This window comes from Anabas testudineus, chromosome 2 (assembly GCF_900324465.2).
Source record: "Anabas testudineus chromosome 2, fAnaTes1.2, whole genome shotgun sequence".
In the NCBI taxonomy this organism is placed as follows: domain Eukaryota; kingdom Metazoa; phylum Chordata; class Actinopteri; order Anabantiformes; family Anabantidae; genus Anabas; species Anabas testudineus.
In genome coordinates, this window is record NC_046611.1 from 24,586,618 (window position 1) to 24,613,407 (window position 26,790).

Consider the following 26,790-nt stretch of genomic DNA (forward strand, 5'->3'; position numbering starts at 1 on the left):
ATTTGTTTAAAAGCAGATAGACTATGAAAACTGCTGAAAGATATTTAAGATAACTTGGAAGGTAAGTTTATCTTGCACAGTTTCAACAATTATACAATATCCTCAGTGAAGCTCTAATATTTAAATTGTGCTGCAGGTAAAGTGGACTGTTGCTGAGGATGATTTAATAAGATTTGTGTTTCTAGAAAGAAGTCAGTGACTTCTTCTTCTTTTGTCTGTTGGGTTAAAAATGAGATAATTTCCCTCTGATTGATACCCATTCAATGGTGATTGCTTGTACCAGACACAGTTAATGTAAAATATAGTATACAGGCAAACACTTGATACTGTGGCTGATCCAGTATATGTTACTGGATGGCAAGGCTGAACAAAATAAAGAACTTTAACTTTAAGCTTTCAGCCCTGATGAGGCTCGTCCATATACAACATTAATCAGAGAATAACAAAGCAACTGTGGGACCTGCTCAAAGATTCTTTAAACTGTTTAGCTTCACTGTGCTACAAACAAGAGCACGAGCAGCTGCTGCAAATAATTAGGTTCTGGGGGGTAGAAGCTTGCCAAGACAAACGTTGTTGCAGTAGCGGTGCTGCCATCATTTGAATCCACTGTGTGCTTGTCTGCGTGCAAAAGCAGTAAGTGGAGTGAGTGAGTGTGAGGGAAGAGGGAGATGTTAGTATCTCTGTTTTTTATTATTTGTACAAACAGGACCCAAGCTCACTCTCTCTCTCTCGGTGTGTGTGCGTGTGTGCGCGCATATGTGTATATCTGTCCTATAAATGCCAGCCACAGTGAATCAGACTTCCCAGACATCTTGCGTGACTTCATACATAACCAACCCATGAACAAGGTCATTGGCATTCATGGCAGAGTGATTGCTGCAAGAAGCCACTATGTATTAGTTAAAATATGTGCCATACATATTGAAAGTGATGCCAATTAATAGTCCTGTATGTGTGAACAGTTGAGTTTTAGGGCAGTCCCCAGCCCTCAGGTATTCATAACTTTTCCATTCTTTCTTTGTCATTAACTTCAAATAAAAAAAAATAAAATAAAAAAAAACCTGCTAGGTGAGGTTTGACAAGACTCACCTGTCTTTTGTCTTCACTTGTTCCAATCATCACCATATTGTCATTTTATTTGAGGTGTGCTCTTATCATGCTGCATTTTACTTGATCTTACAATGACAGAAATACCAGTCATAAATTCTATCATTATGAAGTTTATTGATTTCAGTAAAATAAAAAGCCTTCCAGATGATTTTTCATTCTCCTGTAAGAACAGGCATATACTTTGGCCAGCAAAAATCAGTTGATATAATGTTGAAATTAACTAAAATTTGAACCTTGCGTTATTTAATATGCCATGAACTTTTTTTTCTTTTTTTTTTTTCTTTTTTTACACTTAACCTTACTGAAACTAGAGTAAAATATCTCTATAGTTTGTGTGTTCTCTTGTTTGTGAGCATGTTAAAAGATATTTCCTAAACCACCCTCTCCTCTGTCACTTGTTTATCTCTTCAGCTTAATGATAGTGTTCCTCATACAAGCCTGATTGCATAGTAGCGCTGGAGTAGATTGCACAGTTCTATCACTGCAAATGACCTATATTTGAACAGTGAGCATTTATTTATGTGGGATTTAGGGAGGCTGTCTTTAAATGAGTCAGCCACTTTCTCAGTTCCTTTGTTCTTTTTACTCATCAAACATTGCTATGAAGTTTAGTGTACTGTAGTGTAAGAGTTGTCCTTGAATTTTGAATACGTCTCCAGAGAAATAGGCATTTTGGGGCTATTTGGGTGCTCACAATAGCACCCCCAAGTGTTGATCTTATTATTTCAGCAGTAAAGGTCAGGGCCTGCAAAGATTACATCCAGATCATCACTGAAAGGAATGCCTGATCCTCCAACTGTCACATGCTACAGAGAGTGGCAAACCAGATGTATATTTGACACTTTCATTGTGCATCTGGCAATGTTCCCTCTTTGCTTTGTCTTGACCTTCAGGGGGGGGGATTATGTTTTGTGAAAAAAGGGTTCAATTCTCAGCATATGGCTCAGCCAAGACTGATCCCTGACGAGAGGTCTTTTGCACTGTGAATGAATAGAGTGACAGGAAATGTGAAATTGCTGTTGGTAGCTAAAAAAAAATGTATGAGCAAAGCTTGAAGGAGTGCAAGAGAGTCACTCTAATTATTGCTTTTTCTGTGACGTCTAGAGCAGCTTTTGTTCAAATGTCATTGCACGTAGATGCAGCATACCCTTAAGGGGAAGAAGGTAAAGCTGGGACCAGAGAGAGACACAACCCCTTTTTTGTACAGAAACCCTGTTGTATTGGTGAGAAGCTGGCCCCCTCGTTAAGATGCCTTTGACTGTTTACACTGAACATAAAAAATTCTCGACCTAAAGGTGCTCTAGTGTTATTTTTACACAGAATTAGTGGCGTGATGTTTAATGTAATATTTGACAAAACGTAAAACATGCACTTTGGGTATACATTTCAAAACATTACAGATGGATAAACCACTGTGTGCTTTTACTGGTTTTGCTCATTAAGACATGATTTGGACACAAATGCAGTTGATGCACATCAAATACAACATGAGCATAAAGGACTGCAGCAATGAGTGAGATATAAGAAGCTGGAGGAGAAAGAGGCAGGGAAAGAAACCACCCTGCCTCTGACTTCTCAAGGCAGCTTAGGAGGGCAAACATGGACCCCCCACGTCGGTATGGTACCTTTTCATACAGAATGATGAGACGGTGTATTGGTGCAGTAAACGTGGTTTGAATGGGCAGTGCAAAAAGTGTGACAGAGAGGGGGAAGTGGTAGAGGGATAAAAGGAAAGGACCAAGATAAGGGATAGGAAGGTGTGAACATGTGAGAGTTGGAAGTAGGCAGAAAAGATTGTTGTGATCTTGTTTTGATCAGTGGTTGGATCTTGCGCCCACACTCATGAAGTTACCCACGTGTGCAGGCATTTGAAACACATGGGCACTAGCATAATCTTGTGTCACAGGCATGTATAAAAGAAAACATAGAAACGCATACACACACACACAAGCTTACCCCCCCCCTACATACACCACCCCCCAGAGGGCTGCACTGTCCTTGCTTTGTCATTTCTCTTGTTCAATAATTTCCTCCCCAGGGAGAAGCAATCTGTTTTAGATTTGAAAGAGAAAGGGGCCTGCCTGTATCACGTACAATTAAGCAGCCGTCAGAATGCGTCGGTGCAAGTTTGGAGGGAAAAGTGCTGCCACTGGGGGGTTGTCCCTTTCATCTACCGCCTTTCCAGAATGGAGATAATGGGGTGGGAGGGTTGGAGGGATGGTAATAGATGGAAGGGGGCAGAAGGAATGAATACGTTTCCTCACCCCTCCATCTCTCTCCACAGCTCGACTAATAGAAGCCAGCATGTGTTTGTTTCAGCTCTTCTGCTCCCTTTCTTTCCTTCTCCCCTGGAGCGGGCAAATACATTCAGCCTTTGCCAACACTCTCCTCTGCCTGTGTGCGTGTCCTTACTTCAACAGCCCAACTTTGCCATGTGGACTCAGAAGGGCCAGGTCTTTGAACAGCAGCAATATTAAAGGTTGAGCAACTTTGTTTATGCTGACAAAGTAAGCTGAATTGTGTTGGTGTGTTTTGTCAGGATGACAATTTAACAGCATTCCTTCAAGATTGGCCTAAATGTAAAGGAATTAAAGAATTTGGAGGGGTAAGCTGATACTTCTGTTTTATAACACGTTTTATATTTTCTGCAGTGCACTGCACAGGATAAAGTTAATCAAATTAGAATCAACATTACTGCATGCTTTGGAAAGCCACACACTAAGCCAGAGGCAATAGAAAGGAGGGCTCCCTTGTTTACAAATTACAGGTTACGTGTCTGTCTGTGTTCAAGTCTGAATGATTCTTAAACTGAGTCGTTCAGTGAATGACTTGTGCTGCTCAGAGAATAAGAGAGATCCAAAAATACTCATATATGTGCCAACAGGCATGGGCATATTGGAGTTCTGGCAAGCACAGGTGCAATCAGACAAATACGTTTTTATGACTGGTATCATGTTAGTGTGTCACAGCCATGCAAAAGTTTGTTTTATAGTGGTCAGGGTCATTCAGTGTAGTCCTCAAGGCCTATGTTTGTCTACAGTTCTTAGAGAGGATGCCTACACATGCTCCACATTTTCATGGTGTTTAGTTTTCAGGTGCCAGCAGAAGCAATACACTTAGCTGGGTTTTGCTGCCAGAGATGTTACCACACTACTACCTTTTGCCACTTAGAATAGAGTGGGTTTGTACTTAGAAACAAATCAACTTCTATGAGAAGTTGAATGCCCATTCACATTTCACTACATACAGTATATTATCAATACTGTTGGTGTTTTTACGCATCAGGAAATGGCACTGTATCCCTAAGATTGTGTATTTCTGGCCAGTTGACTTGAAGCCTGAAAGAAACTTCAGTGGTCACTTAGCCTGACTTTGAGGCTGAAAAAATAACATCTTCTTTTACTAGCCAATATGGCTTAATCAGCTCAGCCTGAACACTATTATAACGTCATTGGTATATTTGGGTTTATTAAATTGGGTTTATTATGTTTGTTGATATGTATTGTTGATATTGATATGATGTTATTGATAAAGCTGGTAACTTTTTTCAATTTCAGGTGCATATAGTTTTTTTTTTTGTGTATATGACCCCAGAATGTTTAGTTTATGTATTTCCCATTTTCATACTGAAAACATAACAATATACATTTAGTTGACAGGTTATTAATGACATATGGCCCTGCAGTTAATCCTCCTTATTTAGGGGATGTCTGCTCATTTTGGAGGATTTGGTTTGTATCGATGTAGCATAATACAGAGCGCTATTTCTGTTATTTGGCCTCGCCTCACTGTTATAAATTGGGTGTACAAAATAATAAAAGCACATTAATAACAAAAAATACAGTTCAGCAGCACCCCAAAACTGTGTCCTCCCAAATGTTCAGACACTTGAAACATGGTCACCTTCATGAATGGAAGTTTTATTATAGGACTGACGTATTATACTGCATTAGTTTTAGCTAAGCTAGGCTAAGTGTACTTAATAAACTGCCAATTCAGTGTATACAAGTTAAAATTAACATATTTCTCTTGAGACTGTGTAATGAGAATAGAACTATTATTCTCTGCACAGACCTGCACAAACATTGAGCAAAACACACTCCTGATTATCTCTCGTTTGTTTGGCCAGCACATTATTTAGGAGACTGATGCATTAGTCCATATAGATGATTTTTCTTTAATCTGGACTTAAACTATGTCTTTTTTGTTTGTTTTTTTGTTTTGTTGTTTTGTCCTTTCTTTTGTTTTTTGTCACTTCGTAATTGGTGCACATACTGTAGAGCAGTCCATTTCCTTCTAATTACCTGTTACTGTATATTACACAGGTCATGTTTTTCCTATTATGTTATACAAGAAAGCGAATTCAAGTCACATGTCTTAAATCAGTAGTTAGTGAACATTACAAGGCTGTTGAATGTGGTAAACTGCCAAGCATAAACAGAACCAAAAAAAAGTTTTCTCCCTCTCTCTCTCTCTTTACTTCTTTTTCTGTGCCACCATGCTGCTGATTTCATGGAAAAGGAAGTCAGTCTCTTTATTCTTCACAATTACTTCAGTGGAAACCCGAAGAACCAATTTGCCATAGCTCTCTTTTGTGGTAAAAGGAATAATTTATCTGGAGTATATTTGACGCGTCGTAGAGACAAGAAAGCCACCCGCAAGTGAGCAATACATTCGGTTCCCTCTCTCTTGGATTTTCTTTGGAGCCGTCTCTGCCTGTTAGTGTTTTCTGATAGAAGAGTAGCTTAGGACAAGAAAGTGTCAGGAAGAATATAAATGTGTTGTATTTTATTCATCAGAGGTAAGCTGTTGCTAGGCTAATGGTTTCCATGCATGGCTTAACATATATAAAGCAAAAAACTGCTTGTTTTAGGCTTACATTATATATCTGTGATCCTGCTGATCCCCTGAATGCCATTCCATGTTTTCATATCGGACCATAAATCCGAGGAGTGATTTCCTTTTTCTCTCTTCCACCCTTCCCTTTCTCACCCGTTTGAATGGGAAATCTGTTTTTCCACTTATGAATTGAAACACAGATAAAAAGCAAAAACATTACACAGTACACACATTTATTTTCCTCTCAGAATGCTTTAAATTTCCATCTGGTTACTGAACATAATGAAAATTAGTTTGAGTTATGCCAGACCTATTTAGTGGCACTAATTCCCATTGGTCAGTGTTAACCACCATGACTCATTTGTTCAGATATACAGAGCTCAAAGGAGTGATCCATAGATCAGGATATGACTGTTGAATCCACACCACCTGTAGGAGAGGGACACACATGGACACACCCATACTAAAATAAATACAAGCAACTTTTCCCATTGCTGAAATGACCTTGTGTGTTTTTTAATCATTTCCCTCTTGTGCGCTGGGGGGTTGCCCCAAACCCCCTCATGATTTCCAACAGACCACCTGGTGGACCATAAGCCATTCCAGCTTTGAAGTCTTTTGGACCAGGATTCATTTAATTATACATTAAGATGCATCCATAATATTGATGGGGTGGCCTGGTAGCCTTGGCACTACAAAGGGTCTCTTACCAAGTCTGAGAGAAACATGAGAGTTTTAACTAATAGCCATGAATGCACCCACTCTAAGCTCAGATTTCACTGAATTGAGTCCATTCTTCTTCATTAAAGTGGTCTGTGTCGTTCCCCAAACAAACCACATACCAGTGGATGGGAATTATTTCTAGCTACAGCATCTTTTTTTTTTTTTTGTTTTAGCATGAACAAAGATTTTGAATGCCTTGAGTGTCTTCAAGGTAGAAAGTAGTGCCTAAAACATGTTGAAACAAAGAGCCAGTGATCTCTCCTCTCCTGCCCTTGGGTTTTCTCACTGGAATTTTGTCATAGATTCTACACCAATTTGGGCATTTTGGTCAAACAAATCAGTGGAGTTAAGAGTCTGAAAACACCAAGGTTTGAATCTTTTCCCAGTGTGTACCCACAGCCAAGTGAGTGCACTGGGACAGAGCACTCGTTCAAGTGAGCCCAGTGTGGCAGGCCGGCAGGTTTTGTGGGTACAATGTGCTGCCCTTGGCCTGCTGGACACAGCAGGCCCTGACACAGTGTAAGAGGCCCTTGTCAGCTCTCATGGCAGGAGACCAGCTGAATTCCCTGGGATTGTAGAAATATTTGAACAAACCTCAATATTAATTTAGGGCCATATTCCTTTTTTCCCCCATTTGAAATGCAATCAGCAATCTGACTGCACTGTCCTTAACAGCTGGCAACACAATTTTTTGGTTTTTGGCCATTTTCCTTGATCATATTCTTGTCAGCTAGTTGTTATTGTCTGTTTGTTGTTTTTTTCTCTTTTTGATTTCTACCCACCCCAACCGTTTGAGGCAGATGGCTGACTACCCTGAGCCATTTTCTGCTGGAAGTTTAGTCCGTTAAAGGGACTTCTTCCTCTCCACTATCGTCTGCTGCTTGGTCAAAGGGTATTGTTGGGTTTGTCTCCCTATAACTCTGTAAGATGCTGAAGTGCCTATAGATCATTCTGTTGGCACTGTATAAAATACACTGAATATACACTGCCCATCCAAAAAATTGTTGCCACCTGGATGTAACTCAGTAAATGGGTAAGAGCCTCCCATTGAATAATTACTGCATGAATGATTATTTTTCCGGAGACAACAAGTTATTTAACCTTGCTTTTTTTAATTATTTATTACAGCTCATTTTGTTTCAAACCCTCTTCTCCCAGACCAGAAGCTCTGGATATTCGCTAAATAACAGAACCAAAACACCAGAGTCCAAAAAGTGGTATTTGGAACAGTCCTAGTATAGTCACAGAAAGGCCCACAGAATTCAAACTATGCTATCAGACTTTAATTCCCCTCTCTTTGCCATTGTTCCTCAGTGACCTGGCTGCCTTAGAGATGGACTCAGCAAATGGAGAGGGAAGTGAGAGAGAGAATGGACGGGAATAAGAGGGGATTTGAGGTGCTTTGAAATGGCTATTGTCCTTAATAGCAAGGCCCTTTATGAATGACTGATCTACTTTAGTAGAGCGTGGCATCTGGTTTGGGTTTGACATCTTGTTTTGGAAATGTGAACCCCCTTACCTCCAAACACTCCATCTGATCAAGATCTTGGGTATGCAGGCATTAGTGGACAAATAAATTGCTTTAAGAGCTGCACGGATCTTTGGCTTCTTTTTACAGAAGAATTATATTGTTTCTTTTCATTGTGTTTGTTGTTTTACAGTGCTGGGTAATAAATGTACAGACTACCAGCTGCAGGCTGTTTACTATTGCTTAAAGGAATATGCAGGCCAACGACAACCATCTTTTTACGAGACCTTTGTTCCACCTTCCCACCTCTGTACTGAGCCCCATCCACTTCATTTTTTTTCTTCCCTCAGTTTCCCCTCTTAACCCCTGTGTGTGGGTAGCCTCAGGTTGCTGAGGTTAGGTTAAACAAGCCACCATCAAAGCTGTATTACCACTCGGGTCAGAGGAGGGTCAGGGTGCAGCAGGGTGTGTGGTTTGAGGCCCTAACTGGAGGGCACAACTGCCAACCAGCCAAATAGTGCTACCCTGGGTGGTTACACAAGCAGCAACTGTGTGTTTGTGTAGCCATACTGAATCACTGAGCAATGCTGCATGTGCCAAAGAATAGTGAGAGTCCTGTTTTCTGCAAGTAAAGTAGGGGAAAAAAACTAATGAAAGTGAAGATTAGTGGGGTGTTGAGGTGTCCTAAAAGTCCCTAGTGTTGATGGCTATTAATCTGAAAATTGATCATCTTTTATGTATCTGGCAGCTGTGTGTCTGAAAACTCCATAGTGGCCTTTTTGTTCCAGTCCTTTGAACCCCTGAGCATTTTACGTTCCTCCCATCTCCTTCCCCAGCTTAACCATGATGAGTACAGTAAAGGCTCATTTTAAAGGGTCATTAGTGCTAATCCTCCAAAACAACGAGGAAGAAGAAACTGCTCCTGGCTCTGTCCAGGACTAAAAACCTCTTGTCTGTTCCACAGATGTATAGAAGAAGCCTATTTTAATGCACTTATATCACGCTAGATGACATAAATAAAATTACATGACCCCTTTAATCATAATGAAGGGTCTTTGAAAATGACATGGAATATTATTCTCACAGATGGGGTTTCAACATGAATTCAAACTCATAGTTTAGGGGGCAAATAAAAAGCAGTGTCAGTAACAGAATAATAATAATAACTTTTTCTTATTATTTGGAGGGAAGTATGTGACTTGCCTCTTTGCAGTGTTTAGAGCTGGGTACATTCCCCTTTGCTTACAGTAAGTGTGCCTGAAGATAATAACTGACATTTTAGGAGCCTTTTCCAAAATAAAACACACCAACAAGTGACTGTTTGTACAAACATCTGGTTCATTTGATAGTTGAAGTGAATGAAAGTTTTTAATTCGGTATTGTGACTTTTTTGTTTTGATTGTGTGATTTGTCTATTTCTCTACATAAAGAGGAAACTATTTTCTAAAATATTCTAATACAGCCAGCCAATTGTCATCTTTGTATCTTTGTTTCCTCCAGTAGCCTTATGCCCCATATGTCAGTTGACAGTTTTCAGATTATCCAGGGGTGCCTATGGCATACAGAGCTGCTAGAAAATCTTTTGCTCAAAGGTAAACTTGACCCAGGGAAAGAGAATCCACTAGAAAAGTGGATCAGGTCAAATTGATTTAGAATGAGAGGTAACCAAATGGACAAATGGGGGCCTTGCTTTCTTTTGTGTCATTTTGCCAGTAGTCTCTCCAAGTCTCGTGAAGAGGCTGTTTTGGGGAGCCATGTAAAATTGAATTTACACTAGGTGCAAATTTATGTCATCTAGCCTGATACAAGTGCAACTGGGTGTTAAGATTGCGTTAGGTGACTGAACAGCTTACAGTTAATTTCAGGTCTTCTACAGTTTGACTTGAATTTAGATTAGATTTGGGCCTGCATCTATTGTTTCTCAGAAACACTACTTGGACTTTCACTGTAGTAGAATGTGTGTTTGTGGGAGAAAGACTGTGTGTCTGTCTTATGATATTTTGCATGTCACCATATGTTTGTATGGTAGTTTGTGTTGTATGTGTAATTCACTGTGAGGTTCTGTGCAGTCTGCCATCTTTTGCTGGAGGGGTGTTTGTCCAAACGGCGCCAATGTTTGCACAGGGCTGTCACGATGACTGGGCTAGCTGGCACGAACACTGGTAGTCTGAAACTCAGGACAGACCTAAGTTCTTTTAAAACGCTTTCTGCAATTTAGAGCAATGTTAAGAATATGAATTTGACCTACTCACCCAAATTTTTATTTGGATAATATCTTGCTGTGAAATTTAAATGACAATTTAAGATGGTGATTTCTTATGCTGGGCCATCTGTTTGACTCGTCATTAAGAGTTGTTTTTTTTAGTTTTGTGGTACAGGGTTCTCATTTGTTTGCCCATGTATCTTCAGACTGAACCAAGAACAATGTGATACAGTATGTTTGAACTGATTATGCTACAGTCTTAAACTACCACCCTACAACTAAGTCAAAACTAACTTAAAAACCATTATTCTGCATTTATATTTAGTATAATGCATTGATAAATAAAACAATCATTTCACCTTTAAAAATTCTGATACATTTACATAGAGTATGTGTACCATTATGTCTCTGACACCATAAACAATAATTTATTTTAGTTTGTAGCTTCAGATCTTTGCTAATTTGGACTGACCCTTTTTGGGAATGATGAGGGCGGAACCACTAGGCTCAGGTGTCATAGACCTGTCATTTGTTTTCAGGCCATTAACTCATAATAGGGAGCAGTATGGTGCCACTCAGTGGGACTGCTGTCCATAAGGCGCTTTTTCACAGGCAATAAAGGAGTACTCATTATTACAGCTTCATGGTTCATCTCACAGCCACAAGCCATTCTTTCACATGTATTGTTGTTACAAAAAGTTATTTAAATCATATCTGAAATTGTGTCTTTTCTGACAGTGTTAAGCATCTTGTATTGTGGCTTCAGTTTCTTCTTCTTCTTTTTTTTTTTTTTTAAACTGGTCCCTCACAGTTTAGTCAAAACATTTTTATGGCCAACCATGACAGTCAGTGAGCAGTAGGCTGCAGACTGCTGTGGTAATTTGTGATTGGCGACAGTGGCACTGCGGTTAATGTAGCGGAACCTTCTCTCCGCCCCCTGTGCCCCCTAACCCCCTCCCCCCTAGTGTGGTCCCATCCTCCCCACTGGCCCTCTGTCACGCTTGACTCACCAGGGGGTGACTTATGAGTGACAGGTGGAAGGTAGCCTGCGATTGGCTAATGCAGGAGAGTGACTGTGGGTGTCTGAATGAGGACAGCCAATAGTGTGACCTAGGCAGACTTAGCTGAACAACAGCTCTCCACTAGAAAAGGAAAGTTTCCATGTGTGAGTGATTATCTGACACAGAAGGAGTGAGTGAACAACACAAGAAAAGTTGCAGGGATATTACAAAACCTCTCTGAGGTGAGATGAGATGTGTTTCTAGATGTTCACAGTGGTTTTGTTTAAAATATTTTCATGGGTTGCTGTGATCTAGTTGTTTTTTGTTGGTTCAAGTCAGGACAGTTGATGTTGAGGGATTTATGTTTTCAGGGGAGGATATTGATGGGGTTTCAGTCAGCATGCAACATGTGTGGGAACTGTTGGGTAAGTTTCCCTTGGTAGACCATCAAGAGCTATCGTGCTGAAGAAACTTTTTTTTTTTTTTTTTTGGCTTCTCTGTTTATGGATAAACTGTTTGAGTATGATTTGCGACCACATGTAGTCAATTCATCTGAAGTAAATACACTAAAATGTTCTTAGAGGAAATTTGAGCTTTTCATTCTGAAAATATAATGCACTTCTCTATTCCACTACTTTAAAATGGTCTTCATCATCTCTTCTTTTGTGTTTTCTGGTTCTGTTTCCTCGCAGTCAGCCACGGCTGTGAGAGGTGCACAAGTGTGAGTGAGTGGCCTGGCCGGACTTCTTCTCCCTCCCTTCACCTCATCATTAACTCTCTCATCTATCCATCCCGTGGCCTGTCATCTCAGGCACCATGCTGATGCAGTGGCTGGCCTGGTTGGCCCTTCTGTCTCTGGACTGGGCTCCAGGCAGCTGGGCCTTCACCACCACCAGGGCTCAGGGCCTGAGAGGTCGCATCCAGAGAGACCGCAGAAACATCCGGCCCAACATCATCCTCATCATGACTGATGACCAGGATGTTGAGTTGGGTAAGGCTGGCACCACCCCTGGTCTTCCTGCAATTCTGTGTGCCCTGTAACAGTTTTATCTGTGACCTACATTTTCTTTAATTTAGCTTCACTGTGTGTAATGTATTGTTGTGATTCATTTTTCTGTTTCTTTGTTAGGTATTTGCATTAGGATTTAAGTGGTCTTCTCCACATGAAATATTAAATAGACCATTAGCCTGAGCCGAATGGCCATCTGGCCTATTAGCCGCTGAATTATAATCATCTTACCACTTAGAATTCAGAAAGGTCAAGTAATTTATCTAGACTGAAGTGTGTTTATCCTTGTGGAAATTAAGAAAATTTTATTTTCTTGCTAAAAGTCTTTTGAAAAAGCAACATCTGTCAAGGTGTTTATGGTTCAGAACTGTCCCTCCCAACTGATCTTCTTGCCTTATGCTCTAGGTTCTCTACAGGTGATGAACAAAACCCGTAGGATCATGGAAGATGGAGGCACTACTTTCACTAATGCCTTTGTCACCACACCCATGTGCTGCCCGTCACGATCTTCCATGTTGACGGGCAAGTACGTCCATAACCATAACACTTACACCAATAATGAGAACTGCTCCTCCCCTTCATGGCAAGTTCAGCACGAGCCGCGCTCATTCGCAGTCTACCTCAACAACACCGGCTACAGAACAGGTTAGTGAGCAAAGACATGCGCACACAGACACTTGTTTACTTGTTATTTTTATAGAAATGTGCTACTAAGGATAGTGCATTGAATAGTGTCTCACTTGTGGCCATGATATTACCAGTTCAAATCTCCTACAGGCCCTTCTGCATTCACATTAGTAAAACAGACTCCACTGCCCTGCATGGCTGTCTGCTGTGAGAAATGCAAATACAGTGATCGTGCCAGGTTGCTGTCATGTCTCATCAGACAGTGTCTGTGTGAGTGACGGGCAGGCGCTGGACTGGGCAGCTCAGTGGGTCTTGTGGGCTGCAGCACAGCCTGTGGTTTCTGAGCTGTTGCGTTAGTCTGCAATTAGCCTTCTTTGGGACAGGCTGGCTCCCTGCCCAGCCTATCTGAGAATGCTGTGCAGTGAAGCCACGAAAAAGAGAGACAAGCAAAAAACCTACAGTATGCATCCTCACAGACACTGGATCTTAAAACATGCAGATATTAAAGCTCTTGAGGAAAATGTGTGATATTTGGTAATATAAATCAAATTATATTTGATTTAAGAGAAACCACCTTCTTGCTTTCTCCTTTTCTTCTGCAGGCTTTTTTGGCAAGTACCTCAATGAGTACAATGGCAGCTACATCCCACCTGGGTGGCGTGAATGGGTTGGATTGATCAAAAATTCACGCTTCTATAATTACACTGTCTGTCGGAATGGTTACAAGGAGAAACATGGTGCAGATTACGCTAAGGTATGTATTCCTTTGTTTTCTGAAAATATACTATTAGTTCAATCACTCATTTCTTTGTCCCTTTATGACCTTAAATAAAGACTTTGCCTGACAAATTGCAGGCTCTGCTCACTTATAAATACAGACACTTATCACAGTGTTGTAATCCAGGTTGGCAAGAATTCTCATTTGAGAATTAAAGGGATTGAGCTGAATTGAAATGGCGTCTCTTTCTGTAGCATCCCTTTATTATTACACACCTTGCCTCAATATTTAGACCCCTGTAAAACTGAAGCATTTTTATGAGAAGCCAGCGGTGTCTGCTAAATACCACCCTGCACTTGTACTAGTACTATGCAGTACTGTCTTTCTGTGGCTCTGAAATTGGTTATCAGTCTTCCCTCAATGTTTTCGTTGGAGCTGTCAGCTTGTTTTCATGACTCTGTGCCAATATCTTCGCAGGTAGTGGAGTCCTGTGTATATTAGGAATCCATGAGGAGGGTTTGTAGCTTGGATACATGTCAAGTTTCAAGATGACCTGCCTGAAAGATGGGCAAACAAATGTTTGGCCTGCTATTCCTCTGCCAACTTAGACTGAGGTGTAAAGTTACCCACAAGCTGAGGCCAAGGTGTTTACATGACATGGCTAGATTGTGGTTAAATCCAAATGGACACACTATTTGCTATTTCCTGGCAAAAAAACATTAAACTGCTGCCACTATGACAGCCACAACACCTCTTTAGATTAACACATGGTGAGAAGGTCATGGTACTCCTTGCAGAATGCAGTGGCACACCCAGTCATTGTTATTAGATGAGGTATGTGCCCAGTGATTTCATCCAGTTAGGTCCCATCTGATTTTCCATTTCCAGAAGCGTGACTTAACATTGGTTGGCAAAAGACCTTTTGAGCCCACACACTTTTTCTTCACATTTTATCACCAAATTGTAATAAAAACACAAAGCACCATGGATTTCAGTTTGATATGATGTATTTCTACTGATGAGAAATTAAGAAACTTGAAATGAACAGACCTCTTCTCAAGTACAGAAATTTCAAATTTAAAGCTACAACACCTTTCTGCATTGACAAACCATTTACCTTAGTTTAAAAATGTCAGAATCTCAGTTTCAAAGGATAAATGTCATCTAGAAATTAAACCACTTGTAAATGAGTTTGTATTAGGAAACTGCCATTTTGGCTTAATCATGTCCAAATGGTTCTGGGAAGGGGAATACTCTTCACCTCCCTGGCCATGTTATAGCTAGGGCCAGGCATTCCTCATAATAGTGTCCCTTCCTTTTTACTCGCCAGAGCCCTTAGCAGCAGCGGCTCATATTTTGGAGAGCTGGCACCACTGAAGACAAGTACGGCAACTCTTTGCCCTGTGCACACAATCACCAACCTCCATGGGCACGTTCAGCTGCCAGGTCATTAAAGCTGGCCTGCCCATAAAGCCTATTAATAGAGACAGAATGAATCAGCCAAACCCACTTCTGACACTTCATGGAAATCACCCTTTACCCTTTTATTCTCAACCTGGCACTCCCTTCCGTACGTTGCATGCCAGGCAACAACAGCTTCGTGCCAAAACTACAGGTAGAATGGTTAGTGTGCGGCTGGAAACTTGGCAAAAGCCAGTGTGATTTTAGTTCAGGTTATGATCTATTGTATATTAAAAAAACACCACCATGCATGGAATAAAGGTTGTTTTAAGATATTACACATGCGGATAGTTTGAGATAATTTTACATTTCCTGAGTTTCTGAGCTCTTTAGAGAATTTATGAGAATTCTCATACCTGTAAGATTTGAGTAACATGTCTGTGTAACATTTAACATTTAACCCTTAACATTTAACGGTTTGATTTTCTGTATAAAAAACAGACATTTGGAAAATTAAATACACAAGAAAAGAGTCTTACGGCTATTTACTGTATTTCCTTTCTCCTGTATACAAGTCCTGACTCACTGCAGCTCATTTCCATTGTAATGCCTGAGGCTTATATCTCTTGAGGTATTGTGTCTGATTTGTGTGTGTGTGTTCATTTTTTCCCAGAGTAAATGAGTGAGTAGGAAAGGAAAGATGTGTTTGTTTAAAAAAAAAAAGGACAGGAATGAAATCAAATAAAGCTAAATGGTAGAAAGCAACTGATAGTTGAGAGAGTAGCAGAGTGTGGGAGCTGTCATAACAACATACTATTTGAGAGCGCCAGGTTCTTCTCACCATCAAGTGGTGTCACATTCAATAGTGCAGAGATTCACTGATGAGGCAACAGCCCATGTACTGTATACACATACACACTCAAGCACACACACTCACATTTGCACACACAGAGGCAGGCTGCCAGCTGTTGACTCGACAGATTGGTACTGAAGTGTACTCAATGGCCCCAGTTCATATCCCCACTGGCCCCTCTCCGTTTATTTGAAAATGACTGGATGAGGGAAAGCAACATGTCATGTGATTGGGCTGTGAATTAGTTTTATGAAAGCTTATGTTGTTTTGCATTTTTCTTCAGCTCCACATTTGCTTTCAGCCCTCTGTAGATGTGATTGCTATCCCTGCAGCACCTAATATTTTTTATTTATTCAAGGTATTTGCTCTCATTTTTAGGACTATTTCACAGATCTGATCACCAACGACAGCATAAACTTTTTCCGCGTGTCCAAAAAGATGTATCCTCACCGTCCCGTGATGATGGTCATTAGTCATGCTGCCCCTCATGGCCCAGAAGACTCAGCACCTCAGTACGCAGAGCATTTCCCAAATGCTTCGCAGCACATGTAAGTTACATTCAGGTTTACCTATCTTAACACACTCTTTCACTCTATCTCACTTACTCACACACACCAGGTTCCTACTCAGGACTTTCAGCTTTCAACAAATTAAAAACTAATGTTCCAGGCCCATTCTTAGTGAATTTATAGACATTCACAACTTTCATCTGCTGCTATATCCGTTTCTTTCTTGTTAGCATCTAATTAGAGTTTTTAGGGTTTGGTATACCAAACATTATTACAGTGAAGACGCCCTTCGGTCTCCAGTGGTGACAGGTTGCTGAGAAGTTGCTAAGGCTGACAACTCGACAAGCGTGACATCAAAATGATATATCATCCAAGAATAGCTCGGGCAGGCACATACCATGGAGAAGATCGTGAATGGTATTTTTACGGAGTGCCGTGCGCAAGCCAAGCTTACAGTGGCCTCCTACAAGTCATCACTGAGATGAGCCAGAGTTGCAATACACCGGGTCATTCCATTGCGACATACCCTACCCTGCTCTCTTGATGTGTCCTCCAACAAACTCCCATGCTGCACTGCTTTACTCGGTGAGGGATGGGGGTAGCATTAAAGAGAAGTATAAAAATGGTACTTTGAAGCTTTCATCCTCTGACTTTTCATTCCACATTCCCCTCTGTTTGCTCCACCACTCTGTCACTGTATCGGTCTATCTCTCGTTCAGTCTGTTTTCCGTCTTATTTTCTCATCCCTCCTCGTTCCACTTACCCCTCCCTTCTCTCCTGTGTAATTCGCAGAGGACTTCCTGACCCTGTCCATATCAATCAGTAGTTTCTCCCTGCGGGTCCTGTGGCAAGAGGAATGCATTGTGTACTTTGGAACACCCTTTGTGACATTATTAATTTATTTTTAGCCCGAGCTTCTGGGTGAAGAGGGTGGAGCTGGTGCCTGGGGGTGACTAACGGGGGTTGCCCCACTGTTCGTGTGTAGGTGCAGTGTGTGCGGAATGTGTGGCGTGGTTACCGCAGTACAGGTGGTTGGTATGGGTGGGTGTTTGTTTTGGTAGTTGTTGTTCCATAACAGAATTTTTTTGTTTTTATCACAGGCAGATGTTTTGGAGCAAATTATTTTATACATAGGATTATATTATTGAGTGTCTGCTCCATTGTTCACAGGAAGGATTGGTATCCACGAATGGAAGGATATATCTGCAGCTTTATATGGTCAGATACTATTTTCTTTGTAGCAGAAGGCTTATACAGCTCATCTGTAATGCAGAGTTTGGAAGAGACTTTGTGGCAAGGAGGAGCTGCCTCCTGCCTCATAAATCAAATGAGCGTCTGTACTTTTGACAGCAACAATAGTAGGGGAGGGTTTGATGTTAATGTTATAAGCATTCCTCTCTGAAGGTGTTTTTAACCTGTGTCTTAGATGTATGCCACACTCCTGACTTATTTTTAAGCGCTGTAGATGTGCGGTTTCTTATTGCCATGTCTGTCTATAGCAGAGAGTGAATGGAAGTTATTCTTGTTCAACAAGTTGCTTCAGGGAATGTCACTAATCCTTATGTGGAATGTGTCTGTTGAGTTTTGTAAGGTCAGGAGACATTCTGGGTTGAACAGTAGGCCCTGGCTGCTGTAATCCAGAGCTTATGCCACAAAACGCCAAACTATATGTGACAGGTGGCAGGTGTGACCTCTTCTATGGACTAGCTTCATTTCAGTGACCTCTACATTCCTGGTTCCCTGGTGCCCAGGGCCCCATACCTTGGTGGCCCACTGCCCAGAGACAGGTCCCTTTTGTGGGGCTTATTAGACCGCCTGGATAAGTGGGTGAAGAGTTTACCCTTTGCACAAAGAGGGCCTGACCTCCTTTGAAAAGCAGCTCCAGTAGCAAGTCTTCATTAAGTTTCAAAGTCTTGATACTTTGTTCAGCGCCTGCCTATTCTGGAATAAAACACGTTTGTTTTTAGGAATGAGTTATAGATAGCATGGGAGAAATTATTGGTTATTCTCAAAGATTCCAACACTACCTACTGCTGCTATTCATGTACTATTTTGTTTTGCACAGCCAAAGACAAATTCATACAGTAGCTTGTGGTATAGATCTCTGCTTTACTTCACAGCTAATGCTGCAGACAGGTGAAGCGCTGTCAGCTGAAAATCCACAAACAAGACTGCTTCTCCCTCCCTTTTGCTATTCACCCACTTGAATTGACCATAAAATATTGAGTTTTTAGTCCAGAGGTTGTTGTAAATTTGACTTTGGGGCTTATTATTTTTCTAAGCATGTGCCAACCCCCAAATGACTTGCCTTTGCCAAGAGCGCAGTCAAGCAAGGAGACTCACATCTCTGTGTGAGGAGAGAGATGGTCAGAGAGGTGTAGCTGCTGAGTATTAATGCTTGTCAAACTCACAGGACAACTGGGCACCTGTAACTGAGCAGTAGTTTGTGAAAACTATCAGACAGGTGTTTTTTGGCATACTAAGTCTTCATAAGTGTTATTGCTCTGAACTCTGAACTTACACGTAGACAGGCATACATAAAGATGTTGTTGATTCAATGCAACTTTACTGGGCACATAGTGTACATGTATGTTTTATCAGTCCTAAATACGGCTAGGCTTTTACATGCCTGTCTGTTTTCTCCCTGTATCATGCTGCCCTAGCACCCCTAGCTACAACTATGCTCCAAACATGGACAAACACTGGATTATGCAGTACACAGGCCCGATGAGACCCATTCACATGGAGTTTACTAACTTTCTCCACCGGAAAAGGCTGCAGACACTCTTGTCTGTTGACGACTCTGTGCAGAAGGTAAGTTATATAGTTATTTTTTGTAATTATTTATAGAATACAGAAAAAAAAAATTGTTTCTCTATGGCATGTAGCTATTTTACGTAACAGTGCAGTGTATCATCTCATTCACGTCACTTCTTTCATCTAGGTCTATGACATGCTGGAGGAAACGGGGGAGCTGGACAACACTTACATTATCTATACTGCAGACCATGGTTACCATATTGGTCAGTTTGGGTTGGTAAAGGGCAAGTCAATGCCTTATGACTTTGACATCCGTGTGCCATTCTTCTTAAGAGGTCCCAATGTGGAGCCAGGAGCAGTGTAAGTCTAATAATGCACTGTTGTGTGTGTATGTTGATCTTTCTTTTAGTTTATGAAATGTTGTCTTTATTTGCTCAGGTTACCTACTTTTTAAATTACTGGATGCATTTCAGAAGACTAAGCAAAACTGTTGTATATGTAAATCTTCAGAAACCCTCATCTGGTGTTGAACATTGACCTAGCTCCTACAATTCTTCACATTGCCGGGCTGGACACTCCTCCAGACATGGATGGAAAGTCCATTCTTAAGCTGCTGGAACAGGAAAGGACTGGCAATAGGTCTGTATGCATCTATCATGCAGTGCTGTAATGGATGTAATATAGGGTAATTGCACAGTGGATATTTTGTGTACAACAGTTGTCTTCATTGAACATTACTGAGTAAATACAAATTTCTAAAGCCAAAATGATTACTTCTGCTCCAGCTGCACAAAAAATGGGTTCAGGGCAATTTGGCAGATTTTCCTTGGCTGGGATTCAGCAGAAGGAACGGGGATAATCCATTTAGAGAGCATTTACACTATCCCACAAAGTCTTGAATTTGCTGTGATCACCTTCCATAAAGTTGACCAGCCGCATGCCCAACGTGCTGTAGCTGATGGTGAGTTTGTAGGCCATATGAATTCTTATAAACTTTGTGCATTTTGTTTTTCCAGATTCAAATCCAACCGGAAACCCAAAGTCTGGAGGGACACATTCCTGGTGGAGCGAGGGTAAGCTGGGGTTCTTTATTCCCTTTCCACACCGCAGACACATCCATGTCATTATAGAGCATTGTGTGTCACACAAACCTGACAAAACATTTCACTGAACCCGAAAAGTGCAAAGCTCAGTGCATGTTCCCTCTTCCAGCAACACAGATGCTTTTTCAGTTATTTGTTATCTGACAGACATTTCCTAACCACAGCCAGCCTGATGGTTGGAGAGGTGTTTGGGAAAAGTATAAGTGGCGAGCAAATTATCATAGTTCACGCAAGAGGCGCTGACACATGTATAACCAGGTCATTTGATCATTTACATGAAAAACAAGCAGAGTCTTTGTCTTTGCAGGGGCCTTGCATACATTGAGCACATGATCGGGGCCCCGATCATGTGCCTGCTGTTCACGTACTGGCAGAGACAGACGGAAGATACATTTCAGTAACATGGTAGAGCTAGACACACACAAAATAAACAAAGGCTAGCCAGGCTTAGGATGATGTTACCTGAGGCATGGCTGGAAGGCTCCCATTCAGTCTACTCACAGGACATGTCACCAGCTCTCTCAGTGTGGAATGCAGCAGCCATGCTACAGTTAGTGCTTGGCTGTTTCACTGAGACTGTGTTCTTTTCAGTGCACATCATTACATACAGTGTATGCTCTCTCACAAACCAGCCTTTATTTAACCTCTTCTCTGCTGCCAGATATATGCTGCAGAAAATGATACCTCTAATCTGACAGCCCTCTTTTGTTCACTTAACATGTTAAGCTGTGCTAATTCCAGGGGTACACTGACAGAAACCTGACATCTTTAAGGAGACGTAATCCCAGCTTGTCTTCAGATGATACAGAAAAAGAGGTTAAAATTAAATGAATAACTAGGAAAGACATATGGGCATTGAAAGGAAATGAATGAGGACAGATAAGTAACAGGTTGAGGAGGGATTGTGTTGGCAGCTTGTATAATGTATGTGTCATTCTTCTATACAGTTGCTGATTTCCCGCACTCCCTCACAATAACTACTTTGTTTTAAATCAACTTCTTGGCCCTCCCATCTCCTTTCCATTAATTTTCTCATTTGCGAGCTACAGCGTCAACATCTGTAAACACACATCCAGGAATACAAAAGAAAATCCAGTTAGCTCTGCTGCCAGATAAGTTTCCAATCGGTGTATGTTTGTGCAACAAGAGAACTAGCTGGTTTGCGAACCACTGCGTGTGAAATGGAAGAAGCGTGACCTTTGATCTGACGGGTCTTTAATTCTTTGAATACATTCTTCCATTAATCCACACTGTGTATAAAGACTGTCTGCATGTGTACTTGTCCCTAAATGCTGAGATTAGCCTGGAAGCCATTTAACCCATGGACTGTTGCTAATGTGCAGTTCTCTCACTGATCATGACTTGGTGTACTGTACCTCCAAGCCTGTGAAATACCGTCAACAACTAGGAGTGACTGGTGAATTGAATCACCTACATAATTCAAGAAATGACACTGACAACAACTACTAGCTCATTAATTACCCTTGGCTAAAGGATAGAGACTCCGGCCAAGCCAGTGTGAACATTGGCTGTTCCCTTGCAGCAATGTGTTAGACAGGATCAGACAAGACAACATCTCTACTCTTGGAGGGGACAGGTTGTTCTTTGCTTAGTCGTCGCCGTCGTTCTGCCTGTGGGTCACAAGCAGCCAGGCCATGTTGGCAGAGAGCTGGGGAGTGGGGTGGGGGGGGTGGTTGGCAGGGCCAGAGCAGAGACTCAGCCAGTCTATGTGATGGTGGCTAAGGAGAAGGGGGCAGAGCAGCTGAATGTGGTGCCAAGCTGAGGTCAAGCAGCTTGGAGCTGAGCACTGGTGTGAGGCCGAGCTCCATGCCCAGACCGTCTGGCGCACACAGACCCTACATAACTTATCCATTCAGTGGCTGTGCCCATGAGAAGCACACAGAGCCATTACAAAAAAAAGTAAAAGACGGGAAACACTCTTAAACTGAATACAGCTTTAATTCAGCTCTGTCTACTGAAGTCATACTGTATTGATGATTCTGTTTGTTGATGATAGTTTTCCTATCATTATTTTACTTGTGTCATGCAGAAAGATCCTGAGGAAAAAGGATGACTCGGCCAACACTCCGCACACCAACAGCCTGCCCAAGTACAAGAAGGTCAAAGAAACTTGCCAGCAGGCTGAATTCCAGACACCCTGTGAACAGCCTGGACAGGTAAAACAAACATACCTGTGTGCACACCAGAGAACATACTTATGCTGTTATGAACAGGAACAAGTCCTTTCGATATCCACTAAAGAAGGCTGATTTAGTTCTTTCCTAAGCGTAATAACTACCACTTGGGGTGGCCACCGTGCTTCCTGCTGGACTATTTCCAGTCTCAAGTGAAATAGTCTACAGTACATCACTTGGTTTGTAATTGGACCCATTGGCCCTTTTTGTGGTGCATTAATTTGTTGGTACTTCCTTTTCATCTGTGCCCATTAATTTTCTGGGAGACTAACAGCCAAGTGGTACAGTATGTGGCCTTGAAACAGACAGAGCAGAACAATACAAATCGAATCGAGTTTCAGGTAGCATTAAATGACAGACAGGGTTTCCAAGGAGATGACTAATGCAAACCAGATCAGTTTTATGATCACATAAATGTGTGTATGTAACAATCAGTTATTAAAGACAGCCGTAGAACAATTCTCGTTGAGCACTTCAGTGTGATGTTTGAAGTGTGTGTAGGTGCCATACATCTGTGCACCTGTAATAGTGCACAAAAGGTTTTTAATTCAAGCTTCAAGAAGAAATGAAGGAAAAGCTAAATAAAAATTGCCATATGTAGATATATATGCGAATATATTATATCTTCAGTGGTAAGAAAAAATATGTGAACCTTTTGGAATTACCTATTAGGTTTTCATGTTGTTTCACTATAAAGACATGAAATATCACATTTTTTGTGTTATTATTTTAGGCACATTATATTTGTTAATACTCTTGACTTAGATGAAGATCAGATCGCGTTGTATGCAAGAAAACCGCAAAAATTTCAAAAGGTTCACATACTTTTTTGCTATTGTATATATATATATATGTATGTATATATATATATATATATATATATATGTATGTGTATATATATATATATATATATATATTGTATATATATATATGTATATAATATATATGTATATATATATATATGTATATGTATATATATTATGTATATATATATATATGTATCTATATTATGTGTGTATATATATATATGTATTATATATATATGTATATATCTATATGTATAATATATATATTGTTATTATATATATATATGTATATATATATGTATATTGTATATATATATATATATATATCTATATATATATATATCTATATATATATATGTATATATATATATATATTGTAGAAGAAAACATTGGTTTAAACTGAAGCACTGCACTGAACTAGTTAAACGGATCAAACCTTAGTCTTGAACCTGATTTAGCTAAAAGTTTTGTTTTTGAAAAGCCTTAAAAGTTCATGGTCTTTAAACATGACCACATAATATTGGTTCAGACAGACTAGATTCTTCTTGGAGCACACCCTCAGTTGTGTTTTTGTTGTAAAGTTGTTGCGGTCATTTGGAATTGATCCTGTGATAGCAGTATGGGTTTGTTTTGAGTACACAACATTAACACACCAGGGACATGAAGTGTAGGATGAGTGACTTGCGGTACTTTGGGTCTTCACTTACCACTCATGTTTCAGCTTGCATGGTCATCCGTGTCTGCTCTAACCAATTCCCTCCTCCTCCTCCCCAGTTCCCTGAACACTTCTGCAGAGACTCTTTTCATCGCACAGTGCCAATAGATTTTTCGTTCTAAATTGAGTCTATATGCTGATTTTACTGCTCTTTTGTCCCCGTAAGCATTTGGCCACTAAATGAATCATCGAAGAGAAATCGGATCTGCCTTATAGCCCTTTGTTTAGGCCTTCACTTCCACACTCACCATTGATCATTTGTAATACACTCTGCAGTTGTGTCTCTTCCATTTAAACATCTAACCAGTGGCACTACTCACAGCAATTAACTCAGACCTTCTTTTTCTAGTGGGTATGGATGTTGAGAAAGACACAGAAGATGTAGGCGAGTTTGGCGATATGTATTTACACAATTATGCTGATGACGCACTTGGCCCAGACATACCCAGTGTGAGAGTGATTGGGGTTTCCACTTTGTTTTCTAGACACTAGACAGACCCAATTCATCTCATGTGGTCGTTTTGGTTTATCTTTCCTGCTGCTTTTGGATGCCAGACTTTCCCACAGACTGAGATTTTCCTGATAGGTCTGTCAGAAACATGTTTGTCTCACACTGTTTCTCGTGTCATGAAATCTCAGATCACATTTTCATATTAACATCTAAAGTACTTATTTGCTCTGCTAAAAAATGTGTCCATTGATACAGTAATGTGGGTAAATGGAAATCACATCAAGGACACTTAGTTTTACATTTTTTGCAGTCCACACATAAATCATTTATAAGGAAATATTTATCTTCCCTTTTTTCTGCTTTGCTTGCTGTTGACAGAAATGGCACTGCGTGGAGGAGATTACTGGGAAGTGGAGGATACAGAAGTGTAAAGGTGGTTCAAAAGAAGGCTCTAGGAAAAGGGCTCGCAGTCTCAAGCCCCGGGGCAGTTATGACAGAAACAGGGGCTGTGACTGTGGGGACGCTCCCTTTAAATCCTCCAGAACAGATCGCCGTTCCCACCGACAGTTCTCTTCCTCATCAGGCCAGCGTAAGTACATAATAAACATTTGAAACATCTGTTGAAATCATGACCAATGTTTTCTTTCTTTATTTAATATAAAAATATTTAAGTGATACGTTTGGTTCCATGGGTGTGTTGGCTGTGGCAGATGGCTTCAGTTAACATCTAGTTTTTTCAGTGTTACTTGTAAGTGGTGTCTGTCTCCCAGTACCAGCTGGACAAAAATAAAGTTTTCTGTAAAGGCTTAAGGCTTCCTGTAATGGATTATTTATGCTCTAAAGTGACACAGATGCATGGAAAAAGAAAACATTCTGCAACAAGTTGTGCTTTTTTTTTTTCTCTGGATGTGGACATTGTGTGTGTCTACTGAGGTTATAGTTTGATGCCCTCTAGTGTTGCTTGGAAAAGGGGCGAGCTGAAGTATGAACATCCATTATCCTAAAAAGTTAATTAGCGAATTGTCCAAAAAATTATACTCAAATACAGAAACGTTAATGTAGGTGCTATAAAATAAGGAGTCATCACTTCTAAGACGAGTTGGCTTATTTAGTAAAAGTTTGTATTGCTTTTCTTTTTTTAACAGGTTATCGGCCTCGATTTGTTCATACCCGGCCTGCCAGGTCTCTGTCTGTGGAGTTTGAAGGCCATATATATGACATTGACCTCCAAGCTGATGATCAGTCGGCTGTCCACCGTCGTGTGGTCTCAAAGCGTCACTACAACCCAGAAGACCCAGAGTTTAGCCTGGGGACGGATGACGATTCGGAAGAAATGCTGGCAGATGATATAAGTGCTGTGGGATACCCAAACTCTGTGAAAGTTACACATAAGTGAGAATGCAGCTGTCCTTAAAACCTCAATATTTACTTTACTTTTCACACAGAGTTGTGTTTAACAGTGTTTTTTGCATCTGTTTAAGGTGTTATATCTTGATGAATGACAGCGTCCATTGTGAAAGAGAAATCTACCAGTCCTCGAGAGCCTGGAAGGACCACAAGAGTTACGTGGACCAGGAGGTGAGTGTACAAACCAAAGACAACCATCAGACTAGCACTTGGACACCTCTCACTGTGACAGAGGTCTAGTATTTGACATAATAGCCAAAAGGTAACTGGTAGTATTTGTTTTTGTTTCCTAGATTGAAGCACTTCAAGACAAAATCAAAAACCTCCGGGAAGTAAGAGGCCACCTAAAGAGGACACGACCAGATGAGTGTGACTGTGGGAAGAAGAGGTTGGTCATTTACATCTTACATATTTTTTCTTCTTAATGTTACCTCAATACAGAATGCAATTTATGTGTAGCTTGTTATAGGCCTTGTGCTAAACCTCATTGGAGTACACGTTTTTTAGATTGTTTCTCTGTTTATAAAACCAGCTATTATAACAAAGGAGACAGAAACAAGGCAGAGAGGTTGAAGAGCAGGAATGATCAACTCCATCCATTTAAGTGAGTTTCTTTTCCCCTTTAATTATGGCTTTACATCATTAAGCGTTAATACTGCAGCTGATTGTGCAAATATGGTTTATTTTAATTTACTGTATGGCACTGCAGTTGTTTCTGGATGTCTGCATGCTCTTTGCATGTCAAGTTTAAACACAGGACTTTCCCACTAAAGCTCACCATCACTTAGATAATGTAGCACATGCCAGGTGACCAGTCTAGCATGTGTGATGTATATTTCTGAGCCTAAAACATATACGAGGCATCTAAACGTTTTCATTGAGTGTTTGGCCT

The 26,790-nt window shown here is 40.7% G+C and overlaps 1 protein-coding gene across 4 annotated transcripts in view; it reads left to right on the plus strand.

The window, feature by feature from the left end:
• The window catches only part of sulf1 (sulfatase 1), a 35,078-nt gene that overhangs the window by 1,457 nt on the left and 6,831 nt on the right, over window positions 1-26,790 (plus strand). For 3 of the 4 annotated variants that reach the window (XM_026361722.1, XM_026361719.2, XM_026361721.2), the window contains exons 2-15: window positions 12,037-12,335; window positions 12,759-12,998; window positions 13,583-13,734; window positions 16,331-16,500; window positions 19,125-19,275; window positions 19,406-19,581; window positions 19,732-19,860; window positions 20,238-20,294; window positions 22,375-22,501; window positions 24,870-25,080; window positions 25,637-25,883; window positions 25,973-26,069; window positions 26,192-26,286; window positions 26,431-26,502. In XM_026361722.1, the coding sequence (XP_026217507.1) occupies window positions 12,161-12,335; window positions 12,759-12,998; window positions 13,583-13,734; window positions 16,331-16,500; window positions 19,125-19,275; window positions 19,406-19,581; window positions 19,732-19,860; window positions 20,238-20,294; window positions 22,375-22,501; window positions 24,870-25,080; window positions 25,637-25,883; window positions 25,973-26,069; window positions 26,192-26,286; window positions 26,431-26,502 (2,099 nt within the window). In that variant the 5' untranslated portion in view covers window positions 12,037-12,160. The remainder of the gene's footprint in view (window positions 1-12,036; window positions 12,336-12,758; window positions 12,999-13,582; window positions 13,735-16,330; window positions 16,501-19,124; window positions 19,276-19,405; window positions 19,582-19,731; window positions 19,861-20,237; window positions 20,295-22,374; window positions 22,502-24,869; window positions 25,081-25,636; window positions 25,884-25,972; window positions 26,070-26,191; window positions 26,287-26,430; window positions 26,503-26,790) is intronic. The other variant, XM_026361720.2, reaches the window with a different exon arrangement.